At 38.4% G+C, this 25,769-nt stretch overlaps 1 protein-coding gene across 1 annotated transcript in view; it reads right to left on the reverse strand.

The window, feature by feature from the left end:
- The window catches only part of smchd1 (structural maintenance of chromosomes flexible hinge domain containing 1), a 459,542-nt gene that overhangs the window by 384,767 nt on the left and 49,006 nt on the right, over positions 1–25,769 (reverse strand). The window contains exons 2-3 of the mRNA XM_039754843.1: positions 22,040–22,115; positions 9,386–9,544 (exon numbers count right to left, since the gene is read on the reverse strand). Of these exons, the coding sequence (XP_039610777.1) occupies positions 9,386–9,544; positions 22,040–22,115 (235 nt within the window). The remainder of the gene's footprint in view (positions 1–9,385; positions 9,545–22,039; positions 22,116–25,769) is intronic.

The raw sequence follows: 25,769 nt of genomic DNA on the forward strand, positions 1-25,769 counted from the left end.
GCATCTACTCCTACGTCACCTAATATTCAGACAACTGGCTTTCTTGCGTTAATGTTTAGATGCGTTTCTTGCATTAATGAGTACATTTTGGTTTATGCCCATGATGTAAAGTTGTAAGTTTGCAATTATATATAAATAACTAAAGAGCAATATAAATGTGTGGCTTCTTTTTTAAGTAATAATAAATAGGAAAAAAATATTGTTGCATATCGTATATTGAATTTTGGTGCAAAAATATTGCAATATCAATTTTGAGCCATATCGCCCAGCCCTAGATTAGAGAGACCAAAGAGGAGTGAATTGCAATAGTCCAGACAAGAAGTAACAAGACTGTGAACAAGAATGGCAGTGGTATGGGGAGTGAGTGAGGGAGGGGCGGAGGCAATTAATATTACGTAGGTGGAAATAAGCAGACTGGGTGATGATATTAATGTGAGATTGGAAAGATAGAGCACTGTCGAGGATGACACCCAGACTCTTGACCTGAGGTGATGGGGAAACAATCTTTCTCTTGTTATTGATAACTCGTTATCTGCTTTGGATAATGATGATTTTGAGCCAATGAGGAGAATCTCAGTTTTGTCACTGTTTAATTTAAGAAAATTCAAAGAAATCCAGGATTTAATTTCAGCAACAGAGTCAATAAGCAAAGATGGTGGCAAGGAAGAGGTAGGTTTACTAGCAAGTTAGAGCTGTGTGTCATCAGCATAACCGTGAAAATGAATGTTATTTTTACAAAAGATATTGCCAAGGGGAAGAAGGTAAATAATAAAAAGATGAGGCCCCAGGACAGAGCCCTGGGTCAAACCTGAAGTAACAGTGGTGGGTTGGGATGTGAAAGTTTTAAGATGAATGAACTGAGCGTGGCCTGAGAGGTAGGATCTGAACCAATCAAGTGGAGTGTGGGTAATTCCAATCAAAGAAAATCTATTAAGGAGAGTGGTCTGACAAATAGTATCAAAGGCCGCACTCAGATCAAGAAGGATGAGAACAGTAATTAAACCGGAGTCAGCAGCTATAAGAAGGTCATTGGTAATTTTAACAAGTGCCGTTTCTGTGCTGTGAAGGGAGCGAAAACCAGACTGGAACTTTTCATATAGATTACAATGAGATAAGTGGGAGTGAAGTTGGATAGCTACTATTTTTTTAAGAATTTTGGAGATAAAGGGCAAATTAGAAATAGGGCGAAAATTATTGAAGTTAGTAGGATCAGCACCAGGTTTTTTTCAGTATTGGGGTTAATGCAGCAGTTTTAAAAGATTAAGGAACAGTACCAGTAGTGAGAGAAGAGTGAATTATGGCAGAAATGAGAGGGACCAAAGAGGGGAGGCAGGCTTTGACCAGAACTGTAGGGATGGGGTCCAGCTGACAAGTAGATGACTTAGATTTACAGATGAGATCTGATTTCTGAGGAAATGGGAAGCTGGAAAGAAGGAAAAAACGTGAATAGGCGAGTGTAATTCAAAAGAAATACAGAGAGAATCGGGACAGAAGTGCTGATGTATCCTTTGGAATTTCATCATTAAAAAAGGACAAAAGAGAATTACAGAAAGCAGTCGAGTAAAGGTGAGATGGTAAAAAATATGGAGGTTGTGTAGCATTATTAAGTAATGAAAACAAAGACTTGGCGTTACCTTTACTACAAGAAATTAACTGAGTGCAACAGTTAGGTTTGGTTTGTGCTATACAGTCCTTGTAATAAAGTAAATGATTTTTATGCATCTCTTTATGGACAAACAGTCCGTTTTTTTTATATAACCGTTCAAGTTGCCTGCCCTTTGCTTTCAGAGGCCGAAGTTCAGGCGTATACCAGGGGGAAGAAAAAGAAAAAGAAACAGATCTGGTTTTTAGCAGAACAAGAGAATATAAGAATACCATTGAGACCAGTGTTATAATATGAGACCAATTCTTCGGGAGTGGATGAATTATAAAAGTCCATTTGGGAATCAATTCTAAAAGACAGATAATTCAAGCTAATATTCTTAATATTACGAAAAGATATGAGACGGGGGAGCTTAGTGATAGAAAAAGTAAGTTTAGCATTAAATGAAAGGAGAAAATGATCAGTTATAGTGAGTTCATCTGCTGCAAGATCGAGAGGGACAACACCACAGCAGCAGATCAGGTCTAAGTTATGTCCTTTACAATGGGTGGGAACATCAGTGTGCTGCTGGTATCCAAAATTCTCCAGGCAAGATAAAAAGTCTCTAGTGAGAGGGATACTGATATTGTCCAAATGTATATTAAAATCCCCCAACAAAATTATGTTTGAAGTAATTGTAGATAAGTAGCTAAGAAAGGTAACAAGATCATTCAAAAAATCATTGTTTGATTTTGAGCCTTAGGCAGTTGTTATGATGGTAGGGATAGGCCCAGACAATTGACACACAGTTGATTTAAAAGGGCTAACTGTAGGAGCAGGCAACGGAAGGACTTTCCATTTCCCGCGATAAATTATTGTGACACCTCCTACACGACCGGAGGCACAGGGTTGACAAATGTAAACAAACCCCATGGGGAGGGGGGGGTGTACTCATTAAGTTGAGAAAAGTCTTGAGGTTGCTGCCAAGTCTCAGTTAAACAGAGAAAGTCAATAAGGAGATCCTAAATAAGATGTACCTTGCTCATGAGTGAGCGGATGGTCAGCAGACCAAAACTGACAATGTTGTTGTCGCTTTTGACAGCAGTGGTAGCCGAACCGAGCAAAGAATGGCCAACACGCTGTGGTCAGCATTCCTATCTGTGTTACGTGTAGGGTGCTGAGAGATGGACCAGAAGGAGTTAATTCCTTTTGAGACTTCTATTCGGAATCTCTGGAGGGACCCATGATGGATGTATCTCTGACAAGGGAGGAATATGACATCCGGGTCGAAATGCAGCACAGACAGCAGAGACTGGTGGAGACGCAGTCGAAGAAGCTCAGCAGCTTAATACAGGAGGAGGCCCATCGCAGGTTGGATAGCAAGTGACAGAAGACACCAAACAAACATAAACCAGGTGAATATCCTACCAATCCACATTGTAGGCAAGGCAACAAGCAGCTAAGACGACCAGAGAACAAACCAGGAAAGTTTCGAAACGGGGATAGGCTGAAGCTAATGCATACACAGCAACACAGAGATATCAGCAATATCACCATCAAAATCACTAGTCATAGCTAAAATTAATAGTCTAGTTACCGGCGAACTGCGACGACCAATCTCGCCAGCGTTCATTCAAACCGGAAGTGATTAAACGTCTTTGTGAAATTAAAACTAGTTATAAACATAGACCACAAAGTGTTCAGAACTTTAAAAAAAAATCTTCATTATACATGTTTAAATATGCCATCCATTCAGGATTGCGCCCATCACAGCAAGCATTGTGTGCGCGAGGCAGGAGCAAATCCTGAACGAGGCACCATCATGTCACAGGGTGAATATGAGCAACACATACACACTAGCAGGGTTAATACAGCATAACAAAATCCTAAATCCTACATGACTTTGAAAGGAAACTGAAGCACGCAGAGTAAACATATCAGAAAAACATTCAAATTCAAGGCTGGGAACACCCGGTACCCCCTTGCTGCGAGGCAGCAGTGCAACCTCCACGCCACCGTGCACCCACATGATTAATACATGCCTTAATGCATTTCATCATGAAAATTATATCAAGTATTTATCTTAGCATTCTAAATTGGACTGGACTGTCAATACAGATGCTCTGTGTAAGAAAGGTCATAGCCGACTATACTTCCTTAGAAGGTTGGCGTCCTTCAACATCTGCAATAAGATGCTGCAGATGTTCTACCAGATGGTTGTGGTGAGTGCCCCCTGTTATGCGGTGGTGTGCTGGGGAGGCAGCATAAAGAAGAAGGACACCTCACACCTGGACAAACTTGTGAGGAAGGCAGGCTCTATTGTAGGAATGAAGCTGGACAGTTTAACATCTGTGGCAGAGCGACGGGCGCTGAGCAAGCTCCTGTCAATCATGGAGAATCCACTGAACAGTGTCATCTCCAGGCAGAGGAGCAGCTTCAGCGACAGACTACTGTAACTGTCCTGCTCCACTGACAGACTGAGGAGATCATTCCTCCCCCACACTCTGCAACTCTTCAATTCCACCCAGTGGGGGTAAACGCTAACATTATTCAAAGTTACTGTCTGTTTTTACCTGCATTTTTATTACTCTTTAATTTAATATTGTTTTTTGTATCAGTAGGCTGCTGCTGGATTATGTGAGTTTCCCCTTGGGATTAATAATCTATCTATCTAAATGTTCAGGGAGCTGGAATATCATGAAATTAATGTACTCTGTGTGGTGATCGCTGTCTGCGCCACCTCAGTGCAAAAGGAAGTCAGTTTAAGCAGCATGTAGCGATTAACATGGCTCGGAGAACACAACACAAAGCATTTAATGTGCTGCATAACTTATGACGAGGTTTGAGAAAATCTAGTAAATTAAATATTCATTTTAAGATGAAGTTTATAGTTTACGATGTTCTACTTTAATGACAAATTACGAGAATAAAGTCAGAATGTCAACTTCATTCTCGTCATAAGTGTTGAGATTAAATTGAAAATGTCAAGAATAAAGTCAACATGTAGTCACACTATTACACAGTACCCAGGTACACTACATACTATTGAAAAAAAAAGAAAACAAGTACAACTTGGCTTGCAGCATTATCCAGTAGTATTGAAATAGTATTTACACATTTGAACATAATGGTCCACATCCAACCTTTTAAAACCCAAGTATCTCCAGGCAATGGATGTGACTCCTTTTTTCGGCAAAAGTTCTTCTGCATCATCATGTTCAACTTTATCGTTTGCTACAGCTTCAATTTCAGAATGTTCTCTGTCCATTTTCACTGCTCAATACCTCCACTAACGAATGTACTCTTTTGCGTATTTAGCGGTGCAGGAGTGAAAAAGGTCCCCCCTTAAACAGTTTCCCGCTGTACCACATTCCGAATGTTATTTAGGCTATTTAAACCGGTGTTGCGGTATAAGAAAAATCCATATCGGAAAAATAAAAAACAGTTTTGGTATGAACCGGTATACCGCCCAGCACTAACCTAGACCCACACATTCTTAATAACCAGTAAACGCCAGATTCTGTAAAGAATCGGAAATCCAAGAATGGCAATCACTTTCTGTTCACTCCGATCTTTGGAGGGATGAAAAATCATGGAGAGTGGAAGCGTCCTGGGAAAGTTGTCATTTAATGAAATATAGTTGTACTAAAATTAACCAATTTATTAAAACTAAAATATAAATTTAATTGTTATATCATTTAAGTCCAAAATGTCTTTGAGTTGCTGCACTCATAAGTAAAAAAATATCGGAGTGCAAAGGTTTAAATGAAGTAAATTGGAAACAAAAAATTCATAAAGTGGTAAATTCAAAATAGTTAATCAAAATTTCCTTCAACATTTTTAGCAAAGATGGTTTCCTGTCCTTGAATCAGCTGACTGGTATGGAGTAGTTAAAACCTTCACTTTAGCGTCACACGAACGCAGGACTCTTGAAAAGGCAACATAAAGTTGTCCATGTCCAAATACAGGCTCAGATAGGTAAATCCCTACTTTGTCCATGGTTTGTTCTTGGGATTTGTTGATCGTCATGGCATAAGAAGCATTAATGAGAAATTGGCGTTGTTTAAGTTTAAAAGGTAATTTTGTCCCACCTTTAAGGTGAAGACTGTGTTGTGGTAATCCGGCCAGGCTAATAGTGTTTAAACATTCTAATGGAAAATTAATATGCTCAGTTTCGTGTACAGAATCAACACTGTCAGTACTTAGAAAGACGTGGCTTTCTCCAGGAAGCAATCAAATTACTTGGTTATTTATCTGGTCAACGTCAATAGGTTGTATATGAGGTGGTGTGCGCGTTCACGTTTGGGCGGTGGTTGTATTGTGCACGGCTTGCTTTTAGCCTCTGATCTCGTCTTGGAGATCTACATTACTAAACGAAGGTTGTATATGCAGTGGTGTGCGTGTTCGCGTTCGGGCGGCGGTTGTATTGTGACCTGAATTTTAGTTTACGCGTTGTGTTGTTTGGGCGCCACCTACTGACTCTGGAAAGCCGCTGGGATTGACTCTGGGGCGCTGTGCGCGTGCGCTTTCGGTGCTGCTGGCCTCTGGCATCCGTGCATATATACACCCTTCATTTAGTAATATAGATTATAGACCCATATCAAATTTACCCTCTTCTCTCTTAAATACTTTCGAGAAAGTTGCCACCAATCAGCTTTAGTCACACCATACGCATCACAAATTAAATTTGAGAAATTCCAGTGTGGCTTCCACACTGATCATAGTATAGAAAAGGCACTAACACAGATAGATAGATAGATGGATAGATAGATTTATTAATCCCAAGGGAAAATTTACATACTCCAGCAGCTGCATACTGATAAAGAACAATATTAAATTAAAGAGTAATAATAATGAAGGTATAACAGACAGAAAATTTTGTATAATATTAACGTTTAACCCCCCAGGTGGAATTGAAGAGTCGCATAGTGTGGGGGAGGAACGATCTCCTCAGTCTGTCAGTGGAACAAGACAGTGACAGCAGTCTGTCGCTGAAGCTGCTCCTCTGTCTGGAGATGATCCAGATGACATTCTGATATCCTCTGAAGAAGGAAACTCCAATGTAATTAGGTAGTTAGACTTCAGAGCAGCATTCAACACCACTGACTATTCTATTTTACAACACAGGCTAGAAAATGTGCTTACAGGCAATGTCCTTGCCTAGTTTAGTTCTTATATATCAAATCAATTCCAACATGTACAGAAATGTGCTGACAGTTCTCCATCATTATACACTAAAGATGGATATGGGGTCCAGCAAGGCTCAGTACTGGGACCTTTGCCGTTTTCATTTTACATGCTTCCACTGGGATCTATCATTAGAAAGCATAATGTTAATTTTCACTCATATACAGATGACACCCAGTTATATCTTTCTTTTACAACAAATTAAGTGTTTCCAATGCTGCCTTTAATTAATTGTGTTAGTGAATTAAAGTAGTGGATGGACAAAAACTACTTGTCGTTAAACACAGACAAAACAGAGATGATATCTATTGAACGGAATGATGAAGACAGCAACAATGTATTGTCATTATTTAACTCAGCTGGAATCATCATTAACTTTACTGAATCAGCCTGCAATCTAGGCATTATCTTTGACTCTAGCATGTCATTTAAAGGGCACATTACAAAACTGTCCAAAACAAGGTTCTTCCATCTTAAAAATATTTGGAAATTAAGGCGATTTTTAAATATCCGGGATACTAAGAAATTAATTCATGCATTTATTTCTAATAGGATTGACTACTGGATGTTGTGGCAGAAACATGCTGATCAAAGAAGGCACACAAGTGAAATGAGCATTAGCAAATTCAGCAAGCTTACATTTATTACAATTCCTATCACTTAAGCAAAATACTCTCCTCCTTCTGGCTCTTCCCATCATTACCTAATGTCCATCACCTGACCAAAACTGCCATCATTACTTTATACCCTGCGCAGGTGTCCAAAACTGATTTTTAAATTGATTCCCACCAGTAAGTCGGAATCAGGCAGACCCACACATTAGATATTGGACTAGAGGTTGGGGCAGTTGTGCCCCTAAAACAATAGTTGTAGTTTCTTATAAACTACATTTTCCTTGACTTATCATCACCTGTCCAGATAGACAGACAGGGAGGCAGAGGCCCAGCCGCTGCAAATGGAAGCAAACGGTGTATCTGGTTCTCTTTCATGGCCAGAGGCTTAATGGTTGCATTTCTTAAAATAATGGCCCATTTGGCACTCTAAAACTACACAATGTCCTTGAGTAAAGTTTTTAAGCTTAGCAGCTGCAAAGAGAAAAATAATAAAATAGACAAGGGGGGGTTAGGGTTAAAAAAATGAAATATAATACAGTATTAATTCTTCTCATTTTCAGTGGACAATATAGCTATTAATGTATTACTGTTTTGAAACAAACAGGTCAGATTAATTTAAACAGTAACATAACTATATAAAGTAAGACTGTAGCAACACTAGAATAGCTGAATAATCACTGACAAAAAAGTGGTAAATAATGATACAAATTAAATGTACTATATTTTCAATATATAGTTTGGGTTACAATGCTGTACAACCATTTTGTAATTAACATGAAAGATTTTAAATGAAAATTCAGCAACATCAAATAGACAAAAAAGCCTCAGAACTTTACTACGAGACTGTGTTTTGCATCAATGAACTCTACACTAAGCTTTATTTTTAGCCTGGAAAAGAGCGGGTCAAGAGATGACACAAGTTTGTGTAATTGTTGTCAAGGTGAACATGAAACAGTAAACTAGTTAATACTTGAAATCACACAATTTGTTACTCTATTTTAACATAGATGAGTTTTCAAATTCACCAATGCTTTTCAACAGATTTTAAAAATTCAAAATTTTGTACAGCACTATCTATTCAAGATAGCTAAATAAAAATTGAATTGTCTCCACAGAGTCAAGTTGTTGCTGACAGACAGAAAGACATGGCTATTGTAACAGGTGCTTCAGGCATCATATCTAAATACACCTAAAAATACATGATTTGATTACAGTTATACTGAAGGCAAATGAGCAGGAGACATGAAAGAGGTATGCATGTTAGAGACTTTGGGAGAAACTCAATTCACTGCATAGGTTGAGAAAGTGGGTGCAACACAGATGTAGTGGTGTAATGTAGTCTGCAGTATGTGGTAGTGCTGAAGAAATGCAGACACAGTAAATGTAAATTTAAACATCTGTAATGGAATTATTTTGCAGAAAGTAGAGAAGTTCTGCTACTTGGGTAAAATTCTGAGTGCAGCAGTTCATGCACACCAGTGATTCCAAGAGTTAAAGGCACATGGAAGAAATTCCAGTAGCTGTACCCATTCTGACTTCTAATATAGCTCCTCTAGCTTTGGAATGAACAGTTTATGAAAGCTGCGTTGAGCAGCAGTTCACTTTATTGGGGTGAAACCAGGAAGGGAGAGAGAGATTAAAATGATCAAGTAGATGTGGGGTGTGTCACAGAATGTGAGGAAGATGAATGTGGAGTTGAGAGAAACACTTGAAGTAGAAGCAAAAGTGTTGAACTGAGAAAGAGACCCAAGTGGTTTAGGAAAGTAAAACAGAAAGGATGCAGATGACTGAGTGAGGAGGTACATGGTGGAGACTCAGAGGAAGGCCATTGATGTGCTTGGAGGTGTAGGGACTAACCCCAAAGGATGCCCAAAACCACAGGAAATGCAGGAAAGAAATTTGAAGGACAACTGTAAACACAGTAAATGGCCATTAAATTGGTGAGAATTATATAATCTAACCATAATACAAATCTAATGATAAAAGAAAAATGGTTACTCACGTAAAGACTTTTGTCCTTCACTTGCATAATATTCATACATCCCACTTTTAACAAGCGTGTCATAATGAGGAAGGAATTCAATACGTTCTTTTGTTGGCTTTGGCAAATTCTGACCAATAGATTGAAGCACATACAAGGTATCACCATCTTGAATCCTCGCTGAAATAAAACAAATAAACATGTATCCTGAATCAATCCATCTATAATTTACACTAGTAAAAACTAAAATCATGAATAATTTTGAACTGCTTAATCAAGGAAACAAGATTACAATACACTAATTTGTGATTACATTAAAATTTATATTGCTGCATAGGTAATAGTCTCTTGGATTGTAATGCTGGAATTATGGAAAGACTTGTGTGCTTTAATGACCTTACGACTATGTTGTTATAAATCCAGATATGGTTACCCATGGTAAAATGCTGTAAAGAGAAGGGCTCAGACAAAAAAAAGAATGAAAATAACAACCCACAGAATAATATCACATATGATCACCTGCTCTGGCTAGTGCTCAAAAGATCACTCCTAATATTCTAGGAGTGCCAAATTTTAGGAATGTTTGAAGGGAATGTGACAAAACTAAATTTGAATACCACAATTATGTTTAAAAAGAAAAACAAACCAAAACCTCTTCAAGTTTTAGTGTGTACTGTGGAAATCAAATTTGTTTCTACTTGTCCAAACAATCCACTTGTCCGCCAGTTAAATTCACTTGCCCATAAACAAATAACAAAAGTGAAAAAGTTTTTTTTTTTCTGATCTCTTTTATTGTTACCAAAACTGCCTTCCATTTTAAAACTGAAAAAAGTTCTTTCAGGGAGTAGTATTTTGCCACCTTGCTCTAGAACATTATATAAAAGATTCCTTTATTTTAACTGGCTAATAAACAATGCCTTCATTATAGCTACGCTAGTTCTTTTTCATGTATTACAGTTACATAACAGAACACTGTCCCGATTCATTTTCTGCCATGTTCTTCAGCTTTTGTCTTGCAACATCTTCACCCCCAAGAATCTTTACTATCTCAGGCAGCATGGGCTAAATGCTGTTCATTTCTGCTTGAGCTGAACTGCATGGTTCCTGGACTGATGGTCCTGCAGAAGTGGATGCTGATGACTTTTCAGGTTTTTTATGAGTGATGTGCCTGTTGCCAGGTGACAGCCAGAACTCCACAGCTGGTCGTGGGTCAAACTCTTCTAAAGAAGCAGCATTGAACAGCCTAGCATAGCAGCTCAACCCTTGAGCGTTTAGCTTTAGAAAACGCATTTTCAATTGAACCAACTTTTTTTTCTTACTTTTAGACTCATGTCTCTATGTGACGTACTAAACCCCCAGTTCCTATCCTTTATCTTTCTGCACATAACCAATCACCACACGATAAACGTATTTGTGAAATTAAAACTAGTTATAAGCTTAGACCTCTGAATGGATGGCATAATTAAACATGTATAACGAAATTTTTTTTAAAGTTCTGAATACTCTGAGGTCTAGGTTTATAACTAGTTTTAAAAAGCCTTACAATATTTACATACTTCTGACATATCACCTATGTCCATATATTCGATCTCTATTCACCATTCTGTTATTTCTCCAAGTAATAATTTGTCTTTGTTTGCACTAATGAGATCTTTGCATTTTTTGTTTTGACACTTTGGTTTTTTTCTGCTTTCATATTCTGCATCTTGCTCTGCATGTGTTTCGCGCCTACTTTTTTTTTCTTTTTGCATCTTTTGAATTCCACTGTTTTCATTATCTTTCAACTGCTCTGCACGTGTTTGGCCACCTTGTTTTTTAACCTCTTTATGACGTTTTACTTTTTTTTGTACTCTTTTTTTGAACGTCTTTATGAAGTTCTAATTTGTCTTTTACTCTGCGTTTTAATTCTAAGCCAGATTGGACGTGCTATTTTATTTTTCAATTCCACTTGTTCCAAGCTGATTATTACTTTCCTTATTTTCTGAATTTGCACCTAGATTATTCTCTCTTTTTTGCATTTTTTTTCTCTACAACGCTTTTGGGTCTCTTTTCTCCTCGCTGCTCTTTCATCTTAGTTTAGTCGTCAATGTTTCATTTATAACATATTGTCCTTATACGCTTTATATGTGCTGAGAGCACTGGATCTGTGTGTGGTCAAAGCATTTACATGACTGAGTGTTTTGCTGCCCGTAGTCTTATTTGATGTTGGTCGTAAGTAGGGAGTGTCTTGCAAGAATCTCATGTTCCATGTCCCCGCGAGACAGTTCTGGGTCAATCTCTTGGCATGAAGTCTCAAGTTTACCGTCCCCGCGAGATGCTCCGTGGCCAATCTCTTTTGTCTCACAGGTCTTTTAAGTGTCTTCTGTGATCTTCACATGAAGATCATGTCTTGTCTCCTAGTCATTCCCATCAGGATTTTTTTTACAATAGAGAGATATGAAAAACGTTTCTGCTTTAAAGACGTGTTTACACAGATTATTGTAGAAACGGAACACACATGAAATGCATGTATTCCAAATAATGATCTATTATTTCCACTTTAAAACTCCAGCACGTCACTCCCAGATAATCAAGGCTGGAACTGGGAGAACTTTTTGCACGTTCTGCGATTGTTGGGGGATGGAAAAGTAGGCCGCTTGCTGCTTGTCTTGATCGGCAAAAGACATGGACGGAGAGGTGTGAAGGGATTTAAGGTGGGCCAGATTTACGAGTTTTTTCGTAGGCTTTGGTAATTCTAGTGTTAAGTATATTAAAAAGAAATAATAATTAATACACTCTGAATTTAAACATAACTGTGCCACATGTACATTCAGAACATTAAAATAATTTAATTTCCAACATTTGCTTTTTTTTCTTTTTTTTTAACATTTGATCACTCTAGCTGGAGTAAATATGAATAAGTTTATTAATTTTTGGTACAATCTTTTTCTTAAATATGTAGAGTAAGAAAAAAAGTATTGATAAATTATGTGTAATAAGGTGGAATGACACTGGGAATAAGTATTGAACACGCATACTGAAATTTATTTAATAATTAGTAGAAAAGTCTTTGATGGTAATGACCACTTCAAGACGTCTCCCGTATGAAGAAACCAGTCGCATGCATTGCTCAAGTGTGATTTTGGCCCATTCTTCCACACAAACTGTCTTCAAATCAAGGATGATTGACTTTTTTCTTTCTCTGAAACCAGTTGACAGTTTCCTTGGCAATTGTCTTGCTGAAATGACCACCCTCGTTTCATCTTCAGCATCCTGGTAGATGACAGCAGATGCTTATCAAGAATGTCCTGGTACATTCCCACCTCCAAACTTCACTGTTGGTATGGTGCTTTTGGGGTGATGTGCAGTGTCATTTCTCCTCCAAACATGCTGTGTGCAATGAGATCCAAATAGTTCAATTCTGGTTTCCTCTGACCAGACTGCATTCTCCCAGTATTTCATTAGCTTGTCCAAATGTGGTGTGCGGTGACCGTGCATAGAAGTCATGGTGGCTGAGTGCATTACTCTTTGAAACAACTGTACCTGCTAATTCCAGGTCTTTCTGAAGTTCTCCACGAGTGGTCCTTGGCTCTTGGACAATTCTTCCGATTATTCTTTTCACTCATCTGTCAGAAATCTTGTGAGGAGCTCCTGGTCATGGAGTGTTTATGGTAAAATGATGTCCTTTCCCCTTCTGGATTATTGTTCTAATGGTGCTCACTGGAACATTCAGAAATTTAGAAATACATCTGTAACCAATGCCATCAGTATGTTTTACAACAATAAGGTTGCTAAGGTCTTGAGAAAGCTCTTTGCTTTTACCCATCATGAGATGCTTCTTGTGTGACACCTTGGTAACGAGAAGCCTTTTTATTGGCCGTTAATTAGGACTAAACCAGATGATATTCATTTGCACTGATAGGGGGCAGGATTGCTTTCTAAATACTGACAGATTTCAGCTGGTTTCCTGGCTTTCCATGCCATTTTGCACCTCCTTTTCTTCATGTGTTCAATACTTATTCCCTGTGTCATTCCACTTTATTACACATAAATTTATGGACTTATTTGTTTCAATTTTTTTCAACTTTGCATGTGTGGATTACTTGGATTGTTACCAACATCTGGTGAAAATTTCACGTCAATAGAACCTTTAGAAATATACTTACTGAGAAAAACGCTGACGCGTTCAATACTTATTTTCCCCGCTGTAAATTACAAAATGAGTGTAATATGGGAGTTTTCCAATTTCAAAAATTGATACAGCATGCTCTAATCAAGGTCACTCAATGAAAAGTGAATTTAAACAAATTTCCTATGATAAAGCCAACAATAAGTGCTTTCATATTTTATGTGAACATTCATTAACACTAGAATTCCTGAAGCCTATGAAAAAATTTGTAATCCAGGTCCACCTTACATCCTTTTGCACCTCTACCATCAGACTCTTTAGTTTTGTAATTGCATCAATCAGCACAAGCAGCCTGCTGTACCATGCCCCAAGCCTTGACGGAGCTCAGCTCGCAGGCAAGAAGTTCTCCCAGTTCAAGCCAAAGCTCCTTATTTGCGTATGATATGCCTGGAGTTGTATAGGGTAAACAACACAGAATATAGTTAATTGGAATACATGCATATCATCTTTACAAAGATCTGGGAAAGTGTAGGATGAAAGGAAATGTGAGAAATGCGGAACACATACCTAAACCAGAAACATTTTCCATGTTATACTAATAATATTTTATTCAAGAAAATAACCAAAGAAAAAAAGCATTTGATTAACATGTGGCTGTAAATGAGCTATAAACTCTAGTTCAAATGTCAATCGACAGGGAATTTACACGTATATTTGAATGGTACAGAGGTAAGAACTGCTGCCTTATAACCCGAAGGTCCCAGGTTCAAGACCAGGCACTCCATGTTTTGAGTAGTGAGCTGCTATTATTATTAATTTTTTTTTTTTTTTTTTTTTTTAACAACTAGGGGGCTTAGCCCCCTGCTTGCTTCACTCGCCAACCCCTGTGTTTGGTTAATTGGGTATACAATTTTTAATTTTATTTTCTTTGGAATTGTTTCAATTTCATTATTTGCACTTTTACTTTAAAGCTTCATTAAAAACAATATTTTTTGGACACTGCCCGTGAGTGAATATTGTTTCTGTTTCTCTAATAAATAATCCGACTTATTCTAATGTTTGTCCCTGTGATTTATTGATTGTCATAGCAAAAGCTATTCTAACAGTAAACTGTAAACATTTTAATACGAATGGTATATCACGATCTCCTTTGGTGTGTAATGTTATTCGCAGAATATATACATTACCTTTCTTTTTACCTGTTAAAATTTGCATCGCTTCTCCGTCATCATCAATATACACCTGACCGAATTGTGGTTTCTTTGAAATTCAACTTGACGTTGTTTTAACTGATCCGGGACCACAGATTCTCATAGTGTATGGTCCATTATTGTGTAAATCCACGTTTTGTGCATTGAATGATGCGAAGGTGAAAAGACTTTGTTGTCTACTCTGTCTTTTATTTCTGACCCCAATTTGTCCTGCTGTTTTTTCAATTACGTCTGGTTCTGATGATTAATCACCTTTTGTTTGAGGTAATGCGATCTTTACTATCTTTTCTTTGATACTGTAGTGACTGACATGATAGTGTCACAAAAGTTTTATTTGAACAATCGTCAACTTCCTAACCCCAAACACAACTTTCTACCACCCTCTCTAACCCCTCCTCCCTCCGGTCTCGCCAATTACCGCATCAATCAATCAATACCCCGCTATCAGTCTTCCGTGCTGTACTCCGCCCTCCCTCAATCAGACCGAACAGTCACTTAAAACCAAAAAGGCCTCAAACTGGCTGGGACGCTACAATACTTTCGAATTTTACTGCTTTCACATTCTGTACCTTTCTCTGCATGTGTATCGCTCCACTGTTTGTTTGAGCCTTTCGAATTCCACTGCTTTCATAATCTCTTATCTCCCTTTTTTTCTTTCTCCAACGCCTTTGGGTCTCTATTCTCCGTATTGTCTTTATATGCTTTATATGTAAGGAGAGCACAGGATCTGTGTACTACGTGCTTTTACAGGACTGAGTGTTTTTTGATGGGTGTGCTCTTACATGATATCTTTTGTAAGTAGGACGTGTCTTGCCAGGATCTCATGTTCCACGTCCCAGCAAGACGGCCCTGGGACAATCTCTTGACACCAAGGCTCATGTTTACGGTCCCCGCGAGATGCTCCATGGCCAGTCTCTTTTGTCTCGCAGTTCTTTCAAATGTCTTCCAAGATGATCACGTATCGTCGCCCTGCTTTTCCTTTCCAGGATTTTTATTTTTTTTTATAATCTATACTAATAAAAGGCAAAGCCCTGACTGACTGACTCACTGACTGACTCACTCACTGACTCACTCACTAATTCTCCAACTTCCCGTGTAAGTAGAAGGCCGGAATTTGGCAGGCTCATTCCTTACAGCTTACTTACAAAAGTTGGGCAGGTTTCATTTCGAAATTATGTGTAATGATCATAACTGGACTAACTTTCGTCCATATACTGTAACAGCCTACAGCTCGGTCGCCGTGTGAGGCGGAGTTGCATCTCACATCATCACACCTCCCACGTAATTGAGTGCCTGCCCTTATAAGGTAAATATTCACGGGTGAAGGACTGTCCTTAGCATATTCATAAGTGCAACTACTGCGGAAACCCTCCCTCAGCGAAAGTGCGAGAGAAAAAGTGCCGGATCTGAGCTAAAATTAAATAAAGCCGTGGACATCACAAGATCGCACAAGATATTCGCGAGATACAAGTTTAATGAGAAGAAGCAGGGTAAAAAGCTTCGATGCTAAAGACCTGGCGAAGTCATGCCTTCTCTGCTGGCCTAAAAAATATCTGAATCACAAACTGATGTTAATTATATTTTGTCCATGAACACTTATTAAATAATTCCAAATAGTCTTTCCGCTTCCTTTCATAGCTTTTCCGATGGTTGTGCTGCTTCCAGACATGTATTTTCGCATTTAACCAATCACATTTCGGCCATCATTTGTTGCCAGGCAGAGAGGCCTTCACAATCCGTTGTGCAGGCACTCTTAACACAGAATAAATGTTGATTAACCTGTTGTTTCAACCAATCAGATTTTGAGTTGGTGTCAGTAGTGCCCTCTAGCAGGCGTACGGCAACGTCACCGTATTCAGACCCATTGATTGGATGGAAGCTGATATGAGGAACTCTACGAGGCCACTCAACGCACCGCAGGTGCTCCGAGCACAAGATCCTCGCGCGCACTACGGCCAACTCCATGGCAGGATTCTGGACAATATTATTTACCAGACACAGACCAGATTTCAAGACCACGAAAACCTGATGTTTGTCACGCTCCTCGACCCCCAGAAGTTTCGGGAACACAAGAAAAATTTCCTGCATGCAGCCTTCTCCAGTTTAACACAAGAGCCACGGGAGTGGTTTTTGATCTGTCTTGGCTAAAAACAGAACTGACTGTAGTGTATGCCATGGATGATTTTGCAGGAAAATCTCCCACTGATCTCCTTGACTTCCTTCATCAGAAAAATCTGAATGAGAGCATGGGACAACTGTTCACATTGGTATATTTGGCGGTGACCATTCCTGTGAAAACTGCTTCTGTCGAGCAGACATTTTCAGCCCTAAAGCGAATTAAAACTTATGCCAGAAATACGACAGGGCAGGTTCGACTTTCAGCATTAGCTTCGATGGTGATAGAAAGGGACTTTTTGATGGAACTGAAGCGCACAGATAATCTGTACAACAGAGTAATTGAACTGTTTTTGAGGGGAGAGAGGAGGATGGATTTTGTTTAGAAATAATCCAAATATTTGGTGAGTAAAATGTTGTGATTTTCCTAAATAATACTGCAAGTTTGAGTTATTATTGATGTTTTTTTATGTGTGTCGCAGCTGTAACTGCAGGAGAAAGGAACTTGTTCACCCCTGGTTTGTCTATTCAATAAAGGCATTTATTGTGGCTACAGGAGTTATCTGCGATGCAACGGCTCTTTATACTTTATTTCTGCATATTAAGATGGTTTTTATAACCATTAATTAGTTTTTGAGGGGCTGGTTGATTCAGACAGAGCACTACTGAAGGCCTAGGTGTGAAATGCACGGTCCGCCACTGAGTTACGTTATTTTTTAAAATGTTTCCTTTTCTTTTTCATAACTTCTTTAACACACTACTTCTCCGCTGCGAAGCGCAGGTATTTTGCTAGGAGAGAGATATAAAAAACATATCTGATTTGAGTCTGTAACAGCCAGTGTAAATTTTGGCTACTTGTAACAGTTACTACTTGTTTTCAGGGCTGTAGAGTCGGTAGATAAATTCTTCGACTCTGTATTGAATATGCTAATGTATTTTCCATGTTCATGGAAGGAAGGAAACATACACATCATTTAACCACAGAACTACTGGCTAAGAGAAGCTGACTCTCCACCGTATTGGCCAGTTAAACAAAAGACAAGAAAATGATAATAAAGTTTTATTTATTGTTTTTATCAAGTGGAAATAAAGTAGTAGCATGCATGAAAATCAGGAACTATACAAGTTCAAAAAATATTAACTACATTCTTTGATAGTTTTAAAAACCAAAACAAACCTTAACTACATGAACAGAAAAACAAAAACAAAAGCTGGAAAACCTAAAACAGTTTATATATTAACCTTGAAATACAGTTGTAGAGTAGAATAGCTTTTAAATGTAATCCAAAATTAACTCAATGCAGTGCTCTACGAAAGAGAATTGCTGCTGCCAAATCCTCTTTCATAGAAGCTCTTAAATCTGACTTGATTATTTTTCCAGCTGAAAATAGTCTTTCAACACTGACTTGGGTGGGTGGCATTGCTGTTACAGTTCTAGCCACATCACTAATAATCTCTGGATCAACAAGGATGGCTTCTTCTACAGTCTCCATGAGTGTTCATATTTTTCAACTTCTTTTAATTCTTTAAAAAACTCCTGCTGGAACCTCTTTATTTGGACATTTACTGGTCGTTTATCTTTCATGCATAGGCGACATCACTTTGCTTTTGAAACTTCCTTTTTGTCCAAGAAGGAATCAAAGTCTAATTCTTCATTTGAAGAGGATGATCCTGAGTTATCAGTGCTTATAGCTTCATCCAGTGGTGGTGTTTCAGGTAGTAGTAATCCCTTCATGCGAACTGCTACATCATAGAGTACTTTTTTTTCCATTAGCAATCTGGTCACTGCTTAACAAAATTAAGCTCATTGGATCAACATAAATAGCAGCTTACAAGATCTGATTATTTAGTAAAAGACACTCTTTTCTTCATTGAAGATACGATGCCATCAGCAATTAACCCTCCATTTTTGTTCAGGCAATATATCAAGCTCTTCCATTCCAAGAAAAATTTACAGGGTGTTAAATCTTCATATTGCAACCTCTTGGTGAGAGTAAAGGGGTAAGAAAGTAGACTTCCCAGTTCTTTTACTTGTGCCAGCTGGCTTTCAGTTAAGAAAACATTTTCATTGTCCAGATCTTCAAGAAAGTCTTTTAGTTCAAGCAAACGCATTACCATCAAATAAGTGCTACCCCAGCGCATTGTTTGATCCAAAATGGCTCCTTTTCCTGCACGTCTTTTTACAATGGCATCCGTTTTAGGGGCCCAGGCTGCAACAGTTACTTGCCAAATTTTGCCAATTAGAGTAGCTGCATAACAATCTTTCAATCCACCTCTTATTGCAAGTTGTAGAGTATGAACAGCACAATGTATATATTGAATAGTAGTAAGCTTAGATGCTACTTCAGCAATATATTAAATAGTAGTAAGCTTAGATGCTTCTTCAGCAATGTTATCCAAAATGTCACTATTCTCTTCGGTTTCACTTTCTCCAATACCTGCAGAACTGTTTTCCTCCAATAACTATTTGTCACTTTCTTCATCTACTTTTTTCATTTTCTCAATTATGCTTAACATATTAGAAGCATTATCTGTCACAATACACAGAATCTGTTCCTTTTTAATTTCAAAATCTTCTAGAACAGGAGGTGTGCAAAGTTATACTCAAATTCAGCCCTGGGTGGTATCATATCTGAAGAGTGCAGACAGAATCCCTGAACACACATCAGGCCATCACACATACCTAAACCTACATCATTACACTTGTTTACACTCAAATGAACTTGTTAGAAACATATCTGAAATAAAATTAAAACACTTTTTGTAATGTACCATAATCTAAATTACAATATGTGAATGTCAGGTTGTACAATAGCTCAGCCGAACTTCACACTAGTAATAACACAACTATGTACTGGGCTTTATTCTTACATCAGAGAAGTACTTAATTATGACTTCTTTGTGAAATGGGGCATGTGAACTTGCTGTATTTTTTTTTCCATTACAATTGAAAAATTTTAGGAGTCGGTCATGTATGCTTATATTTCATGTTATATACAGGCAGTCCTCGGGTTACGTACAAGATAGGGACTGTAGGTTTGTACTTAAGTTGAATTTGTATGTACAGTAATCCCTCCTCGATCGCGGGGGTTGCGTTCAAGACCCCCCGCGATAGGTGAAAATCCGCGAAGTAGAAATCATATGTTTGTATGATTATTTTTATATATTTTAAGCCCTTAGAAACTCTCCCATACTGTTTATAAATATTCTCTGCACAGTTATACAGTAAACCCTTATTTATCGCGGTTAATCCGCTCCAGACAGATAAATGAATTTCCACAGTAGGATTCTTTATTTATAAATCTTTATTTATAAATATTTGCGCAGTTAGAGCATAGAAAACCTGTTTACAACTTTCTAAATACGATTTTAACATTTATTAGAGCCCTCTAGACATGAAATTACACCCTTTAGTCAAAAGTTTAAACTGTGCTCCATGACAAGACAGAGATGACAGTTCTTTCTCACAATTAAAACAATGCAAACATATCTTCTCTTCAAAGGAGCGACATGAGGAGCAGAGAATGTCAGAGAGAGAAAAGTAAACAAAAATCAATAGGGCTGTTGTGCTTTTAAGTAAACGAAACACCGCGATAAAGCCGCCGCAGTGAAGGGATAAATGTGAAGGTAGTCTTTTCAGCATTTTTTAGAGGAGCTCACACGCCCTCTGTCAGGCGCAGAGTAAAGCAAACACTCAAAAATCAATACGGGCTGTTAGAGCTTTGAAATGTGCGAACGTGTATCATTGAGGAGTTTTATTTAATATGTAATACATGCTCTGATTGTGTAGCTTCTCAGCCATCCGCCAATAGAGTCCCTTGTATGAAATAAACTGGGAAAACAAACTGAGGAAGCATGTACCATAAATTAAAAGACCCATTGTCCACAGAAAGCCGCGAACCAGCGAAAAATCCGTGATATACATTTAGATATGCTTATATTTAAAATCCGCGATAGAGTGAAGCCGCGAAAGTCGAAGCGCGAGCGAGGGATCACTGTAAGTCGGAACAGGTACATTATTTTAATAAATGCTACTGTTGACCAACTGTAACCAAGTGCTCTGCCAATGAATGATGGGGTTTCACCCCCTCTGACCTTTTTATTATTTCTACTTTATTTTCAATGGTGATGGTTTTTCTCTTCTTTACTATATCACCAGCACTTGCATCAGATTTGTGATGCAGAGACATTCTTGAAGGGTGAAGACAAAAGGTTAAGATGAGCTCTTCTGCACAGCACTATCCACGCTATCACAGCAGGAAGGCACCCGTCAACATGTCTGATGTACTGACAAGAGACAACTTCCTGCTATGTGCGCAACAGTACAAGCAGTCTTGCTATTGAGAATTACTTGGGGGTAGCGAGGGGGGGTTCATCACTCGTCCACCACACAGTCACCTCCACTAAAGTATGCTGCCTGCAGCGTCCACCCACTGAGAACGAACAAGGTGCAGCCAAAGGCAGGTAGTGAATCGCCAAAACCCAATTCAACAGGCAGCCATCCGAGGCACACTACAATGCTAACCCCGCCACCCCGGTCACGCTCAATATCCTCCATTCAGCCACAACCGAGTCAGCGCTTGCAGCATTAGCAGCCGTGTGTGCTGGGTGGGCAGCGAAAAGCACCACTCCATCCAGCCTGCGTCCAGTCAGGAGCAGTAGCTGTGGCGGCGTAGTGGGCGGGCAGCAAACCATCGTCCTGCACACGAGCGATAGCTGTGGGCCCCAGTGACTATGGACTACAGGTCACTGCTTGCCGCCAGGAGCCACACAAGAGACACTACACTGCGCGAGCAGTGAAATCGCCCGCCTCCAGCCACCGCTTGCAGCATCCCCAGGCCAAAGATGACGGAGCGGCAGTTACTGAGGCGCATGCGTCGCAGCTGTGGCCTAATTCGTAAGTCATAGGTCGGATGTCCGTATCCTGGGGACTACCTGTATTGTCACATTTCACAATGTATTAATATAAATACATATTTAACATTGTCCAAAATATTCAAATACAAACATACATACAGACAGCCAGAATTTATAATTTAAATAAATTTGACAACCTAATGCTGTCCAAAATATTCAAATACAAACATACATACAGCCAAAACTTTTAATCAACTATCAAATATATACTTTTTTCTTGAAATGGCTTTTCGAATTTATAATTTAAATACATTTGACAGCCTAATGCTAAATCTAACAATAGGTATGATACTAAATATTAAACATACTGTTTAAAATTCTTACCAAACGATTCATGATCAAGGGTTTTTCTTGAAGTTGTTGAAATAACAAAATTATCTTCAGAACATATTCCGAAAACCTAAAAAGTGAGAATTATTAATTAACCAAAATAGTGATTTTAATGCAAAAATTAAAGAAAGCATTTTGAAATGTACTATTAACTGGGGACTGAGAAAAGTTTCAAGTGCTGCTGTTACAGCCTATTATATGCCCAGTACATTTAAAAAAATGGCCACTGTCAAACTTACTGAAAATACTAGTTAAGTCACTGCTTTCCCAATATTATTTGGCTCAATGAACAAACCCCACAGATAGTTCGCTGAGCATGGTGGTGGATGCAGCCCATGAAGCCGTAAAGCACTGGCTTCAAGTTTTAAATCCCTTAGATTTTTTTTGGAAAAAGCAGTGCAGTCACAAGGAGAAAGCTGTTAACCACACTATTCAAGTTTTTTTCTAATTAATAAAAATAAGTGTCCCAAGATGGGCTTGATCAACTTTCAAGGTAGATTGATCTCTTGAGCTCAATGTTTCCAGAACAGACTCCTTCCCACGTAGCAATTCAGTGAGACACACGCAACTGTTGGCACGGAGTACCTTTTATTCTTCAACAGTCTGGGCAACTTATGAAATGTAACTTTGTAATATTTCTAAACAGTAGACTCCTATTGCAAATTTAAATTACAGTATTGTCTATAAACTGAAAAGTACTCCATGTAGCATTTGGTGTGCAGTTTAATACAGTTTACTAAAACGTGTTGCTGTGTGCCTGATTAATAATCTGTTACTGAAGCACATGCATGCATTCTCAATCTAACTGCAGTAGCCAATCTATGCAAAATAAACAGGTTTCCATATTGCGAAAGAATACAAGCAATCATAAGCATGCCTTTTCAATTATTATTAAATAAATATATTACAGCTTTCTACAGAACAGAGACATCAGTGTGTCTGATTATTTGTTATGATGACAAAATGTTAGTAACTTAATTTAGTCTTGTATGGTATATTCTAAGGAACATAATCTATGAACTATTGTGCTCTGCAAAATGAACAAGCACATTCATGGTTAGCTTCCACCTAGCACCCAACTCTGTTGGAACAGAATTCATTAAAGTTAAAATGACTAAGTAAATGGATGGATGAATTCTAATTCCTCAGCTTCTGTTACCATAAAATGCCTACAGTCAAACAAAACAAATACTTGATGAAAACGAGAACATATAGGAACTTTAACTAATAAAATATGTACAAATATTTTATCAACTAGACGTTAAGCCCGTTACAATAACGGGCGATAGAACAGTAGTGCATAAACATTAGTAGGAACAGTCTATATTAAATGGCAATTGACCTTGCCCTCATTCTGTTTCTTGTCTTAATTTATTTTTTGTCAAAAATATTTTTGCAAGAAGCCTAAAGTAAAATAATAATAAAAATAAAACAGAAACGTATATGACAATACAGTAAGTATACTTAATATTGCCTTAGTGTAAAACTTTGTAACATTCTGTAAGACAACATCTGAAGAAGATATTTAGGTAAAATTTTCTATTTTTTTACCTCATGAAATGTTTCTATACAATTTAATAATAGACAACATTTCTTGTATATATTCTGTCTGAGTTTGGCAACAGTTTGCCTTGTTCAGGAATCTCTACAACCTTGACAACAACATCTGGAAAACTTACTCTTGATAATGCAACATATAACTGACTGCAGCTGAATACTGGTTCTGGCAAGTAAATGCCAACTTTTTCTAAGGTTTGCTCTTCTGAGTCTCTCTTTTAGCGTTTTTCTGACGGTCATTTTCTTTTTCTTCAATCGATCTCTTTGCTCGCATTTTTCTTTGTCTTTCAGCCTTTCTTTTGTTGATGTTTACTTGTTGAGCTGACTGTTCTTCCAGGAGATGTTGCTTATATAGGATTTGATTGTCCATGTCTTTTGTCCTACTTGAAGTGTCCTTTTTGTGGGTGGCATGTTGTTAGAAGATACATCCATAATATTTTCTCTTACAGTAATACTGGCTTGTATCTGGCTGTAATATACATCACTGTACTGTGTGTCATTAATTTTCTCTCGCAGTAATGCTGGTTTGTATTTCCGTAAAATGCCTGCAATTTTCTCTGACATTAATACTGGCTTTGATGTCCATAATATGACTTTAATTTTCTGTCACAACATTGGGCAATCAGCAGTGTCTCCCCAGCAATTGATGTAATGTGTGGAGTGCTGCTTATAATCGTGCTTGTGGTGTCTTCCCAGGAAGTACTGTGCAAATCTGTGGGGGCGTGCAGCTGATTATTTAATGTGTGGCGTCTCCCCAGCAACAGATTTTATGTGTGCGGCCGCGACTACCCAATCAGCACTCTCCCCAGCAATGGTGTCCTTAATTTCTTATCATGGGCGGCCGTGGCAAGGCCATTTATTGTGTTCGCAGCTTCTAGTGTGTGTGCTTTATTTGCTTATCATGCGCGCCAGCGGCTAGGCCAATTACTGTGTGCCCAGCTTCCAGTGTGTTTGCGTCCACGGTGCCGAGTGCATGGGCGGCAGGGCACAGTGCGATGGGCGGCGGGGCCCGCACATGCGCACTTCACCAGAAGACACACACACACGGAAACCTGGACGCACACAGGGGTCAGATAATAGCAGAGAATAATACATACAACATAAAAGAAAATGATTCTCATAATCACAAGCTGTCCTATTGTTTCATTATTTTTGTAATGTACCTTATCTGAACCAAGGCTTAATTTAAAAAAGTAGTTTCTTTTTTTAACATCAACAAAAATTATATACACTGTATGTATATATAGACATACACACATACTGTAAATATATGGATATACAGTACACCATGTCAAGTAAGTGAATCAGCTGCCATGGCGCTGACGTCAGTGGTTTTGCTTCAGTCGCCGACATCCAAGGTTAAATCCCCATAAGGGGAAGTAAAGGTGCATACACCTATTTAGCCCCAATTAGGGCAAAACACATGTAATGTACTCTCTGTATTATTTGGCAGGTACTATACAACATATCTATGATCTGCTCCTCGCAGCTGAGAGGGTATGGTGGATATCTGCGGACTGGTAAATTAACCCCAAGCGTTACCACCCAATTTGCAATTAGATCTATGGGTTAAGATTTTATATTTATTTACAGTAAATGGAGAAAAACAGCTTCCAGTTATGACCATTACGCGTAGAATTTCGAGATATATATATATATATATATATATATATATATATATATATATATATATATATATATATATATATATATATGATTATACAGTAATCCCTCGCTATATATATACGCGACTTCGACTTTCGCAGATTCACTCTATCTCGGATTTTAAATGTAAGCATATCTAAATATATATCACTAATTTTTAAGCTGGTTCATGGATTCTCGCACAATGGGTCTTTTAATTTATGGTACATGCTTCCTCAGTTTCTTTGCTTAGTTGATTTCATACAAGGGGACGCTATTGGCGGATGGCTTAGAAGCTACCCAATCAGAGCATGTATTACATATTAACTAAAACTCCTCAATGCTATAAGATATGCTCCCCACGCGGTGCTTGATCGTTTGCTTGTCTCTGCCTCTATCTCACCCTCTCTTGACATTCTCTGCGCCTGACGGAAGGGGTGTCAGCAGAGGTGCTGTTTGCACAGAAGCTGTTTGCCTAGCGGACGCTCCTCAAAGAAATGGCGCTTTATCAAGGTGGTTCCGC

This window comes from Polypterus senegalus, chromosome 5 (genome assembly GCF_016835505.1).
Source record: "Polypterus senegalus isolate Bchr_013 chromosome 5, ASM1683550v1, whole genome shotgun sequence".
Classification (NCBI taxonomy): Eukaryota; Metazoa; Chordata; class Cladistia; order Polypteriformes; family Polypteridae; genus Polypterus; species Polypterus senegalus.